This window comes from Pogoniulus pusillus, chromosome 22, assembly GCF_015220805.1.
Source record: "Pogoniulus pusillus isolate bPogPus1 chromosome 22, bPogPus1.pri, whole genome shotgun sequence".
Lineage (NCBI taxonomy): Eukaryota > Metazoa > Chordata > Aves > Piciformes > Lybiidae > Pogoniulus > Pogoniulus pusillus.
Window position 1 is genome coordinate 5,535,269 of NC_087285.1, and position 14,180 is coordinate 5,549,448.

The 14,180-nt window shown below is 46.0% G+C and overlaps 1 protein-coding gene across 10 annotated transcripts in view; it reads right to left on the bottom strand.

The window, feature by feature from the left end:
- The window catches only part of LOC135185125 (follistatin-related protein 4-like), a 291,550-nt gene that overhangs the window by 222,541 nt on the left and 54,829 nt on the right, over positions 1 to 14,180 (bottom strand). The window contains exon 1 of one of the 10 annotated variants that reach the window (XM_064161552.1): positions 5,771 to 5,858. The exons of the other annotated variants lie outside the window; for them this stretch is intronic. Coding sequence (XP_064017622.1) covers positions 5,771 to 5,783 — 13 coding nt within the window. The 5' untranslated portion in view covers positions 5,784 to 5,858. Of the gene's footprint in view, positions 1 to 5,770; positions 5,859 to 14,180 lie in introns of those variants that run through there. 10 annotated transcript variants of the gene reach the window in all.

Here is a 14,180-nt window from a genome sequence, read left to right on the forward strand (position 1 = left end):
TTTCATTAAAACCAGGAGCTATTATTCCTCCTCACAATAAAGCCTGAAAGATAGGCTCTAATCTCCACAGCGGAGAGCTCTCTTGAAAAGGGACATCACATTGCCTTTCAAAGGCCCACCCGGGACAGGGAGTTCACAGCCACAAACCCTCCCAGCCTCGGTGAGTTGTGAAGTTTTTTTATTGCACAAACCTGGCATCAAAGCACCCACCCTGCCCCAAAACAGTGCTAAGCTTCAGATGTTGGAACTCCCTCGATGGTTAGGATGCAAGCTACAGGGTCGCAGCCCAGATTCTACTTTGCATCCCCTGACTGCGCACAGTGAGATTATGACTGCTCAGTGCACTCGGCACACACACGCTCACAAGGGAACACTAAAAGCAAATTCTGGCCCTGTCTATCATCCATAATTCAAGAGAAATCAGGGTTAGAAAAAGTGCATGAGCAATTGACATAATTTATATGCTGCAAGTGGGAGAGAGTTGGCAGGCTCTCGCACCATAAAGTTTAAATAACAGTAGTTTAACACCAGATGTAGCCGCAGCTGTCCTGAGCGTAACGCCATTAGCTCCATTACGACGTGGAGTAAACCCTTCCTTAGCTACGCAGCCGCAGCCTTGTCCCACCAGCAGCATGCTTACACCAAGAATAACCAGCCAAGCACAAACCACTCAGTATTAATAGCACGACAAAAAAAAAAGGAACCAACGAAAAATGTACCTTGAAGAAGTTCTTTGCTACAAGGGTGGTGAGACACTGGAACAGGTTGCCCAGAGATTGTGGAGGCCACAGCCCTGGTAGTGTTTAAGACCAGGTTGGATGTGGCTTTGAGCAACCTAGTCTAGTGGAGGCATCCCTGCCTATAGCAGGGGGGGTTGAACTAAACTATTTTTAAGCTCAAGCCATTCTGTGATGGCTGGGACTTTTTTACAATGGCTTGTAGTGCAAGGAAAAGGGCAGAAGAGGAGGCTCAGGGGTGACCTCATTGCGTCTACAACTACCTGAAGGGAGGCTGTAGCCAGGTGGGGTTGGTCTCTTCTCCCAGGCAACCACCAACAGAACAAGGGGACACAGTATCAAGTTGTGCTGGGGGAAGTATAGGCTGCATGTTAGGAGGAAGTTCTTGCCAGAGAGTGACTGACATTGGAATGGGCTGCCCAGGAAGGTGGTGGAGTCGTCGTCCCTGGAGGTGTTCAAGAGGAGACTGGATGAGGCACTTAGTGCCATGGTCTAGTTGACTGAATAGGGCTGGGTGCTAGGTTGGCCTAGATGATCTTGGAGGTCTCTTCCAACCTGGTTGATTCTATGATTCTACACTGGAAGAAATTCTTAACAGTGAGGGTGGTGAGACACTGGAACAGGTTGCCCAAGGAAGTCATGGATGTCCCTACCCTGGAGGTGTTCAAGGCCATGTTCGATGAGATTTTGAGCAACCTGGTCCATTGAGAAGTGTCCCTGCCCATGGCAGATGATTTGACACTGGATGATCTTTAAGGTCTCTTCCAACCCAAACCATTCTGTGATTCTATGATTTTGTGAAGCAGCTGATTGTGAAACATGAAGAAAGGAAGGAAACAAAAGCATTGGCATCTCTCTGAAAATACAACTGGTCTTCCAGCAACAGCACAAAGTTCTGGAGCCGCTGTTGTGAATTTGCATTTTGATCGATCTGGTGACATTTACCTTTAGAGGATAGACTTTCTTCCCATTGTAAAATAACAAAAATTATTCTTCTTCCCACCAACTTTGCACAAGGGATTATCAAATTAATTCAATGTGTGCACATGCTGAGGAGTATTAATTGATTGTTCCATCTAAGCCAGTTTCTAGTCAATATTCCTTATTGAAATGGGGACTGCTTCCTCCCATCATTCTCAGGTTCATCCACAACATATTATAGAATCATGACATCATTTAGGCTGGAAAAGACCTTAGAGATAGAGTCCAAACATTAATCTAACACTACCAAGTCTGCTGCTAAAACATGTCCCTGAGCACCATATCTACACAGCCTTTAAATCCCTCCAAGGATGGAGACTTTACCACTTCTCTTGGGGAGCCTGCTCCCCAAGGCTTGACAAACCCTTTCAGGGAAGAAACTGTTTCTTATGTCCAATCTAAACCTCCCCCAGCACAACCTGAGACAGTTTCCTCTTGTTATGTCACTTGATATTTGGGAGAAAAGACTGACCCCCCCACTTCACTTCGACCTCCTCTCAGGGACTTGTATAGAGCAATGAGGTCTCTCCTCAGCCTCCTTTACTCCAGGCTGAACAAGCTCAGGTCCCTCAGCTGCTCCTCACCAGACCTATTCTCCAGACCCTTCACCAGCTTCCTTGCACTTCTTTGAACCTGCTCCAGAACCTCAGTGCTCTCCTCAGAGTGAGTAGCCCAAAACTGAGCCCAGTATTTGAGGTGTGGCTTCAAGAGTGCTGAGTACAGGTGGCCAGATGAAATAGAAAGGTGATGGTCTGCACTACTGCTGACCCAGGACAGGATGCTATCGGCTTTCTTGGCCATCTGGGCCCATGCTGGCCCAAATTCAGACTACTGTCAATCAACACCTCCAAATCCTTTCCCACCAGGCAGCTTTCCAGCCACTCTTGCCAAGCCTGGTGGGAAAGGTGGGATTGTTGTGACCCAAGCATAGGACACACCACTTGGCCTTGTTGAGTCTCATGCAACTGGCCTTAACCCATAGATCCAGCCTGTCGAGGTCCCCTGTAAAGCCTTCCTACCCTCAAGCAGATTCTCAGTGGAAAAACTCAGCTTTCCAGAAATTAAGGATCTGATGAACCCAAGAATATGCCCAGGCACTGAGAACTCACTGCCAAAAGTCCCACTTCTAAATTAGCTTTTCCATCTGATTCATTCTCTGCCTCATCAGTCCCTCTGCAATTAGTCACAGGATGACTCTAAAGAGGCAGAATATAACCGATATCACCCACAAATGCAGAACTATATCTGGTGAATGCCTAACCTAAAAATCCCAAGCCAAGCCTACAGCCTGGCAACAGTTCCTGCTCTACAGCCAAATTCTTGTAAGCAGAGGAATTCTGCAGAAATCACATGAGAATTCAAAGACAGAGATATCTTAACCAAAGAGTTAATAAAAAACATTATTATCCTCTTACCTTCACAGCTCCCACCAATTATCAGGATGTCACCATGCCAGTATCAGCCTAAACACCACGTTTCTGAAGTTAATGCTCTAATACCAGATTTGCAGAGCACATTTTTACCTTCCCTTGTGCTGTACTCAACTGCCAAGTAGAGCTAAGCTATGTTAAACAAAGTCAGTATCAGCATAGAGCTTGAATCTCTGGTTAGAATGTCCCTTTTCAGTGTCTCATGTATGGATTCAGAAGCTCCACTGTACAAAGATGATGAGACAATTCCCGATTTATTCTTGACACACCAAACTTGGTGAGCAGGCAGCAACAAAAAAAGGTGTTTTGCCTCCTCTGATTCAGCTAACAAGCATAAGCAGCAAAGTAGAGCAGGTATGCTGGGAAATGGAAAGACTGACCTAGCTGCTGACTTTCAGAGGGGAGGTCTAGCTGCTGACTTTCAGAGGAGAGGTCTAGATTGAACATTAGGAATACTTTCTTTACTGAGAGCAATCAGGCATTGGAACAGGCTGCCCAGGGAGGTGGTGGAGTCACTATCCCTGGAGAAGTTCAAAGAACATGCAGTCATGGCACTTTGGGACACGGTTTAGTGAGCATGGTGGTGGGTTAACGGTCGGAGTTGATGATCTTACAAGTCTTTTCTATATGATTTCTATGAAAACTAAGCCAAAAGCTGAAGCACCATAAACCAGTTGGCAGAGAGGTGGTGGAGTCACCACCCCTAGAGGTCAAGAAACATGCAGACGTGGCATTTCAGGACACGGTAGTCTTAATGTGACTTGATGATATCAAAGGTCTGTTCCAACCAAAACAATTCTATCATCCAATCAAAATAACCCAAAAGCTCTCAATCCTTCTTTTATTTTCACTCCCAGCAGCACCAGCTGAGGTGAATTTTAATTTCAGTGCTTCCAGGGAGCTGGGTCTCCAGCTCCAGGTGTCCTTCACAGTTCCCCATATTATCTAAGGGAACCAGGGCCCTGGTGTTGTGGGGACTTTTTTTTCCCCTGCTTCGTTCCTCTAGGTCATGATCTAATATTCTTATCTGAGCTTGCAGAGCACAGAGTCTAGACAAACTGCTGGCGCTCTCCCCAAGTTGCACCCAGGAGCACACTTCTGTGTGGAAAATAAAAGGTGGAGGGTTGAAATATGGCCATGAGCATCCCTTTTAACGCAGCCACATGAGCTGCCAGTGCAAAGCGCTTCACGGGGGATTTACAACATGCATTTTTCTGCCACATGGCAGGGCGGGGGGGGGGGGGGGGGGGGAGAGGGGAAGGCAGAACATAATTTAGGTTTATTTACGATTTATCTTCTTTCTTCCAGTAGCTGGAGAAGAATTTAAATTTGGTATTTCTAGTCCTTCTCTGAACACCTGAAATTCCACACACCCATGAAGTTCATTGAAAGCTCTGGACTAGGTTATCTTCTGACTAACAAAACACAATATATGGCATCTTCGCTGCCACCTTACGCTGACAGAGTGTGGAAATTAGTGGCACATCTGGAAGCAGTGAACATTTTGAGCAACTTAATAAGATGAGTGACTTGCTAAAATCTCTTTTTCTGAGCTAGATAGCCCACAGCTGAGGAATGAAAACAGAGGGGAAAAATCCGCCAAAAATCTCACACTCCAACCTCAACAGCCAAATGCAGGACTTCTGCAGCTTCATTTCTGCACCAAAGGGCATCTCTGCATGAAGGCTTTAAAATATTCCTTAACTTTGATTTCTTCCCAAATCACCTCACAGCCATGTGGACAAGTAGAGCAATGGGTGCCTCAAAGAAACAATTGACCTAAGCAAAACTAATCATTAAAGAAGTTATGTATCAGGGTCAGTGTAAGCAACAGGATCAGAAGGGCTCCTCCAGTACAGGGTTGATGCTGTTGCAATGATCTCTGCATGTTCTTGGAGGACTCTGGGTAGTAAAGGGTTATCCAAAGACATATCCAGCAGAGAACAAAGCACCCCTGCCACAGAAGCACTTCCCTGCTGACCTGCAGTGAAAGAAGTCCCTCATCACAAGCGAGAGCTACTCCTTATAGTACTTTGATCACACTTAGATGTGCCCCTTTCATGCACGTGCCTCACTTTCCCGAGGAGAGCAGAGAAGCACGGCCCAGTGCACACAGCTGCTCCTACAGCAGCTGGAAGCATCCAACACCCAGCATGAACCTGCCTGAGGCTTATTTTGTTCTTCCACTTTAGGAGGGGGAAGAACTATGTCTTCCAGCACATGCATCCCACTTCTGTTTTCCTCTGCTGCCATAAAGAGCCTCACATTCAGTTTGCCTCCTGGGTCTCAACATGAGCATACACTCAAGTCTACCCTGTCACACACTCTGGGGGAGCAGCAGCCCTCAGAACAGACCACTTGGATCACACCCCCAATGAGGTCCTTCAGATGCAAAATGGAGACAGCAGACAGCACAGAAAGGACATCTCTGCCTTGCAAACATTAGCCAACTCACCCAATACTCCTCCAAGCCTAGAAAGCCCAGCAGAGCTATCTCACAGTGCTCATGTCTCAGTTGGACAACCTCCTCTCTCCCAAGAACAGACAGAGTCCTCAATAGTGGGAAGCAACCCCAATGTTGAATCATGCCAAACATCAAACCACACTCCAGAGCTTACTCACCTGGGACATCCATGTCTGCCTAGCATTTTGCTTCTTGCTTGTTATTCTCAGTCTCCTTCCATACCAGTCCTGTATGACTACACCAAGTAACAGCAAGAAAGCAATGGGAGAGAGCCTGAATTTAATCAGGACTGAAGGTGCACCCCACCCTCCTCCAATTAGCACCACCAGATGTACTGCATTAGCTCTCATCCCCACCTGAGCTCCATCATGTTCATATAACTGGTTTTTGTTGCAAGAAGTGAAAGTGCAGTCATGTTACAGGGCAGAAATGGATTTCTCACTTTAAATGAAGCAAAAACATTGACACTTCAGATGTTTAGGCGCATGTGTGGGCAAGAAGATGATTAGAGGACTGGAGCACCTCTCCTGTGAGGACAGGCTATGAGAGCTGGGGCTCTTCCACCTGGAGAAGAGTGCTTTGAGAAGACCTTGTAGTGGCCTTCTAGTATCTGAAGGGGGACTACAGGAAGGCTGGGGAGGGACTATTGACAAGGTCTTGTAATGATGGGATGAGGAGTTAAAATGGCAGAGGGCAGATTTAAACTAGATGTTAGAAAAGGGCTCTTTACAGCAAGGGTGGCGAGACACTGGCACAGGCAGACCAGGGAGGTTGTGGCTGCTTCCTCCCTGGAGGTGTCCAAGGCTGGTTTGGATGAGGCCTTGTGTGACCTGTTCTAGTGAGAGGTGTCCCTGTTTATGGCAGGGGGTTGGAACTAGATGATCCTTGAGGTCTCTTCCAACCTAAACCATTCTCTAAGATTTCAGACTGTGACAAGAAGTGCAGGAGAATCATCCACGTCACCCAGAGAAAATGCCACAAGAAGCAATTGTGACCACTTCCACAGGACTGCATTTATACCTTTGCTCATCTTCAGCTGCATTTTGCCTCACGTTCAGTACTGCTGAATTCAATGAAGTGGGGGTGAAAGCATGCATGTGGACGGCAGATGTTGTTTGTAACATCTAACACAATGAAACAGAAACTAAAAATCCTTTTATTTTTCCTTTTTTTTTTTTTTTTTTTTTTCCTGGAAGCATCATTAGGGTCCCACCCTAAGAGCAGTGAGAGCTGTGCTGTTAATAGCAGTGGGAACAAGAACTCCTAGTTGCACTTATTCCCTCCAGCCTGCCAAGCTACATTTACATCCCTTTCCTCAACAGGAAGAAACTTAACCAACCTGGAAAACAACAAATCAATGCTACTTGCATTGTTTTTCATGTCTGACTACACATTAATGCTGTGTCAGACACCATCAGCGTCAGATGAGGCATCAGCTTTTGCCAGAACTGCAGCATCTTCTGAATGGAAAAGAGATAAAGAGGGACAAGGAGAATTATTAATTGCTGAGGATGTTCTTTTGTGCTGAACCTTCTCTATGATTTGAGCAGGGCTCCTGCCCCTAGAAGCAAAAACTGGAAGAACTTCCCTGATGAGAACAGTGATTTCCCTACAGCAAAACAGATGAATGGAGAACTGCTTTCTCTATGGGTTAAGGCTCATCTGATTGGCCCTGCTTTCTGCACTGAATCAAGAAGTTTCTGAGCAACAACACTGAGCCAGAACTCAACACTGTACTGTTAGATAAAGCCCTCATTCGTCTAAGGGCAGCAGCCACCTTCCCACCACCAACAACAAACTGAGAACTTCTGGTGTTTATTTGCCACTCTTCAATCAGCTGTGGTTAAACAGGTGAGAATTGTTTGCAACATTTTCAGGTTTGGGTTCAAAGAATCATCAAATGCTTCAGGTTGGAAAGGGCCTTTAAAGCTTATTTAATCCAACCCCCTCTGCAGTCAGCAGGGACACCTGCAACTACTGCAGGTTGTTCAAAGCCACAAACCACCTCTCCCAGAATGGTTTCAGGGACATCTACCATCTCTCTGGGCAACCTGTGACAGGGTCTCACCATCCCCAGCTCAAAAGAATTCTTCCTTGTATCCAGTCTAAAACTCCCTCTTTTAGTTTCAGCCATCACCCCTTGCCCTGTCACAACAGGCCCTGCTAAAAAGTTTGCTGCCATCTTTCTTCTTGGCTGCTTCAAGCACTGAAAAGCTACCAGAAGGTCTCCTTGGAGCCATCTCTTCTCCAGGCTGAACAATCCCAACTCTCTCAGCCTGGCCTCACAGCAGCAGGCTTCCAGCCCTGCCAGCATTTCTGTGGCCTCCTCCAGCTCTGCTACAATAGGTCCATGTCTCTGCTGTGCTGAGGACTCCAGAGCTGGCTCCACCACTGCAGGTGGGGTCTCAGCAAAGCACAGAAGAGGGGCAGAATCCACTCTCTGCCACCAGAGATCAGCCCAGGGCAGTGGAGTCACCATCCCTGAAGATGTTTAAGCAGCATGTGCACCTGGCGCTACGGAACATGGTTTAGTGTTGTCCCTTCAATGTTGGGTCCAGGGTTGGCCTGAATGATCTTTGAGGTCTCTTCCAACTGGATGTATCCTGTGATTCTGTGACACAGCTGGCTCTGGGCTGGGAGTGCACAGTGGCAGCTCACGTCCAGCTCTCACCCATCAGTACCCTCAAGTCCTCCTACTTAGGGCTGCTCTCAATCACATCATCCCCCCAGAACGGATTGATGCTGGGCATTGCTCCAACCCAAGTGACCTTGCTCTTGGCCTTGTTGAACCTCTTGAGGGTCACACTGGCCTACTTCTCAAGGTTAACTCATTTCAGAAAAAAACAGCTGCACTTACAAGTAACCTTCAGAAACATACAGCAAACACACAGAGATTTGTGCCCATCTTTTCCTTATGCATTCAGCTGCATTTCAAACTGCTTCTAATTCATGATTCTACACAGCCATATGTGCTGGTCACTGCTGGGCTCCCCAGGAATCCTTCAAGCCAAAAGGACAAGGAGAAGTGTCACAGTCAAGTACTTAAGAGACAGGAACCACAGAAGCCAGGTCAGTAGAAAGATTTAATTCCCTATCTCTGAATGCAAAATGGATATAGTAAAGGAGAAAATACATACAGCTGCGTGCAAAAAGGACTGAGTATGGAAAGGCTCCAAAACATTTGGTTAGCAAACCATATCCCACTGAAAGTCAGGAAAGTCAGTAAAATTAGTTTATGTCTTCTCCAATAAAACCTTGGAAGGACTATGGTAGGATATAAGGACTAAAATTAATATATTCTTTTTTTTTTTTCAAGAGGATATTTAAATTTATATTACTACTAGAAGTTTGCACAGCTAAGAACTTACAGCAAATGCTGAAAAGGCTGTTCACAAAGAGCACTTAACATTACAGGAGACAATAAAAAGATGGGGGAGATTTACAGACCAAGATTGTCTGTCGTATTTAAATCAAAACATAAACCCCCAGTAATGTATTCTCCCTGACAGCTCTCCTGAAACATTAACTGGGTTATACTGCAACAGGCTTTGGAGAGAGAAAGGGATGCATCTGTAAGGACAACAAAAATACATCTACCTAAGGACAGGAGAGTTCATGGCTCTACAAGATCCTTGAGATCCACAATGAGCTTAATGAGCTTTCCTGCACATTATGGATCTTAAAGATGCTGACATTTAATAACCCTTAAGGACCAATAATGTTTAAAGAAATCCTTTAATAAACTAGCCAAAGTGCCTTTTAGACACTGATAATCAATAAAAAGTCCTTGAGATTCTCACAGGAGTGGTCCCATATGTACAGCACCAGTCTGGCTGTGAGCTAAGGGGAATCCCTCTGGCCGTAACACAGAGCCCCAACCCAAAGAGACAGGCTCAAATTGATGCTCCCAGGGCCTTTTTGCAGATCGCACTGAGTCAGAAGGGCCCCTCAAAGGTCATCTTGTCCATCTTCCTTGCAGTCCAACTAGATCAGGCTGCTCAGGGCCACATCAAGTCTGGTCTTAAAGGTATCCAGAGACAAGACCTCAACCTCATTCCTAGGCAACCTGTTCCAGTATGTCATCACCCTCATTGCAAAGAATGCCCTCCTGTTGTCCAGACTAAATCTACTCTGCTCCAGTTCCTAACCACTGCTCCTCTATCTATCACCACAGGCCCTTCTAAACAGTTCCTCCTCAGCCTTCCTGGAGGTTCCCTTTAGGTATTGATTTACAGCTATAAGGTTTCCCTGAAGCCTTCTCTTCTCCAGGCTGAACAGGCACAATTCCTTCACCCTGTCCCCATAGCAGAGGTGCTCTAGTTCTCTGATTATTTTTATGGTCCCTGCTGGACCTGCTCCAGCAGGTCTCTGTCCCTCTTTTGTTGGGGGTCTCAGAGCTGGAGCCAGTATTCCAAGTGAGATCTCATCAGAGCAGTGGTAGAATCACCTCTCTCAATCTGCTGGCCGAACAAGAACCCCAGTAGGAGCTGAACGCTGCAGCAGCAGGTTCACTCATGCCACAGCAGGGAGGTGTTATGATCTGGCTCGGAACTGCACTGGCAGGCTACAGAGCCCCTGCAGTGCCTGGTCATGCTGGCAGCGACACTGGCATTAGCACCATCCAGGCTGTGCCAAAGCCCAGCTAAATCCACCAACTGGGAACGTGTTTCAGATGGGTTAGGCTTTAATCATTTCCTTCATCAAAGCTTTGCAGCCCAGCCACGTTACAACAGTTTAGAGACTATCAAAGCTCCACATCTGAGCTATATTATTAGAGGGCTGAGACCAGCCATTTCAGTAATTAATTTATTTTTGGGTAGCATTTTTTTTCACTTCTGCACATTTGAGCAAAGCTATTTTTCCACCAGGTGCGGTTTTCTAGCTGGAAAAATAACTCGAGTGCATTACAGCATCTTTAATCTTTGCTCACACGCAGCACTGAACTGCTTTGAAATATTCAGAGTTCAAGTGATTGATTTTGCTTCTGGCAAGTTTCACTTGCATGTAGCTCTGCTGAGTGTGTAGACATGGACTCAGAAATAACTACTCATCTACCTGATCTATTTACAGATCACCGCACCTCAAATACTTCGTTCAGTTTTGAGGCACTCACTCCAAGAAGGACATCAAGGGACTAGAAGAGGTCCAGAGAAAGGCAACAAAGCTGGTAGAGGGCTTGGAGAATGAGGCTGGTGAGGAGCAGCTGAGGGAACTGAAGTTGCTTGGCCTGGAGAAAAGGAGGCTGAGAGGAGACTTTATTGTTCTCTGCAACTCCCTGGAAGGAGGTTGGAGCCAGGTGGGTCAGTCTCACTTACCAAGAAACATGTGCTAGGACAAGAGGAAACGGTCTCAAGATGTGCTAGGGGAGGTTTAGGTTGGACATGAGGAACAATTTCTACCCCTAAAGGGTTCTCAAGGCAATGGTAGAGCCTCCAACCCCGGAGGGATATCACAGCTGTGCAGATGTGGTGTTGAGAAATATGCTTTAGCAGCAGACTTGGCTGTGCTGGGTTAGTGGCTGGACTGGATGATCTTAAAGGATGATCTTCTCCAACCTAAAAAAACCCCACTGTGATTCTACATAAGAATGAAAAAACATCTCTAAATACAGAAGTCTAGAAGACAGAGAGCAATCAGTATGGAATAAAGAAATCACAGAAAAGAGAAACTTTCTTTGATGCAGAATCCCAACTTCCAATGCCTTTGTGCCCTGTCATATAGCAGGAGCAAGAAGAACACCTGACGGAAGGATCATAAATGTCAAATGCTGATGATGACCATCCACCTTGTCTTCTTTGTCACTTGTTTCTTCAAGGATTTCATATTAATTTTATCTCTGGAAAATTTATCAGCATACTCCTTCAAAATGCCATGGAACTATTAACTGCCCTTGTTGGCTTTATCAATGTAGGAGTTAATGATCAGTACTCTTGATGCAGAGAAGTTTCCATAAGCAGCCAAAGTGAGCAAATCCTTCTAAATCCTTAGTATTTTCCTTTCACATCATCAAAACTGCTGTACAGAACCATGCCAGAAAAAAAGGTAGAGGAGCAAGACGTAGGCCACAGCAAGGAGCGCTGATTTTCTGAGACAACAGACTTATGTCCCAGCCTGATGCATAAACATCTTATAAAAATGCAGTGCTTAATAGCAAGTGGAATCTTGGCACAGTGAGCAGGTTAGAAATCACCATCAGAAGCACTACAGTTGGATTGCTTCTCCCTTCTCATCCCAAATCATTCCAGCACCCAGATTTCATATGCTCTTTACAGACAGAGAAAAGCACTCAGGACCATAAGTGAACCCAATAAAACTGTGCTGAAAGCACAGCTTCCCACACCTCATTTTCTGTTAATTCTGTAAGATTCAGCTGACTCTACAGACATGTTTTTCTGCTGTCCAGTTCCACTCTACCCAGTGACAGCGGACAGTATATGTCACAACTGACACTGTGGAGTCCTGCCACTGCAAAGCAAGATGGTCAGATTAAGCCTTCTGCCAAAGGCACGCACAGCTTCCCCACCGGGTTTCTGGGGGATGATTGCTGAGGCAGAGCCTTCCCTGCTGCCTGGAGCTCAAGGCACAGCCAGACCTCCTGTAGTACAGGTGCCATCCATCAGATTCGTGTCAGCAACCTTGGCGCAACATCAAGACCTGTGTCCACAGAGGGTACTGCCACATCACTGGTGTGGAAATGTTCAGGATGGAAAAAGTATCCAAAAGCCCCTAACATAATATTTGTTCTTTTTAATAAGATCTTTAGAAGAAAAAATAATGGTTCTGCTTTTTGTTTTTATTAAGGGGAAAAAAGAGATGCATGAAGACAAGAGGCAGCAGTATTCATATTTATGATGCCTTAAACAGACCCTCAAGGTTTCCTGTCTTCAATCTAACTCAGCCTCTAATAACTTATTAGCATGAAAATGACAGTTGAGCCAATGTAAGCTTAGTTGCCTTTTCATGATACAATTTCCTTTCACGCTGCAGAGACTCTCCACATCAAGTTAAGATAGAAAAAAAAAAGCCACAACACAAAAAAACATCCCAACACTTCAAATATCTTGAAGTGTTCTAGAACTTATCAAAACATTTGAATGCTTTTCAAAGTACATCTTGGCACTTTACTCTGAATGTAACTCATACTTTCCTCCTTCAATGAGACACATTGGTGCATACACTGAAGCATAAAATAACTAATCCTTGGGTGGACTGTCCTCTTCTGAACTGCCCTGTCCTTGCTCTGTTCCTCTGCCCTATCTCGTCATATTGGGCTTGCATTTCTGCCAATGAGAGTCATCTCTCCACCTTCAATGACAGCACTATTTCCTTCAACATGGGCACCTCTTCCATCCTAGACTGGGTCCTGGGGGCTCCCGCTCACACTGTGCCTTGGGTCCAACTTCCATCACAGCCAGGTGCTGTGGATCCTCCCACCACAGCTTCATCCACTCATCCAAGCCTGCTGCTCTTCACAAGGCAGGAGGACAGATGTGCCAGGAGCCGCTCACAAGCCTTTCTGCTGTGGTGGCATGTCCACTTACTAGTTCTCACTATTTTGATGCAGCTCTCAGACCTCAAAAGGAAGTGATTTGCAGATCAGTCTATTGCAAGGTTCACAGTGACCTCCTGAAAGGCTTTCAAATAAACACGGCGCCCAAATGCTGATGGGTACAAATGGTCCTCGTTTCTGACAAAATTTGGCTTCACTTCAGCAGTTGAAACAAAAACTCACAGAATTACCTTTTCCAGAACAATCAGCTGGCACTACTGTGACTTCCCATCCTTTTCATGCCTGAAAGGTGCAGCAGATGTACTCATGAAGGAATTTAAGCCACACAGGGATTGGCTTTGTTTTCAGGCATTTTGGCAAAACCTAATCTCTCACCAAGAAGCACCTGCTGAAGCTGCTCACAGGCTGCCCAAGCTGCAGCTCTGTGCCAGCACCACAAGCAACAGCTCAACCAGACTTCTGGCATCACAAACACACCTTTCCCTTTCGAGGGCACTATTTCACATGGCAAACAAAATGTAGGTTTAGTTCCCAAGTCATCACCTATATCAAGTACCACTGGGACATCTATCCTGGTTTGAGCTAGACCAGAACTGATTCCAGTTAGTATTGTGACTTCCCAGCTCAGTCTCTTCTCAGTGAGGCACCTTCTGAAGTTCAGGGCAGCTTTGCACAGCCAGGGGCTGCTCCTAGCAGGGAGAAGCTGATGTGAGAGTTCCTGCCAAGGGCTGGGTTACAGGAAAGTTCTCTCAGACTTGCTCCTGGACAGACCAATGGCACTGCCACAGCTTGTGCCCCACCTCGTGGCACCTGCAGGGAAGGGCAGACAGGACAGGTGATCCTCAACTGACCATAAAAGGGATTGCATCCCATAAATGGCATCTTCAGGAGAAAGCTGAGGGATCAGCAGAGTCAAATTCTCCTCTTTCTCTTCAGCGCCCAGCATCTGAGGAGAACTCTGTCCCTTCTGCCTTTGATTTTGATCTCTGCATTCCTGAATCCAGTTCCAGAATTCAACTCCTTAATCCAGTTCCTGTCTGCTAATTCCCATGCCTGCC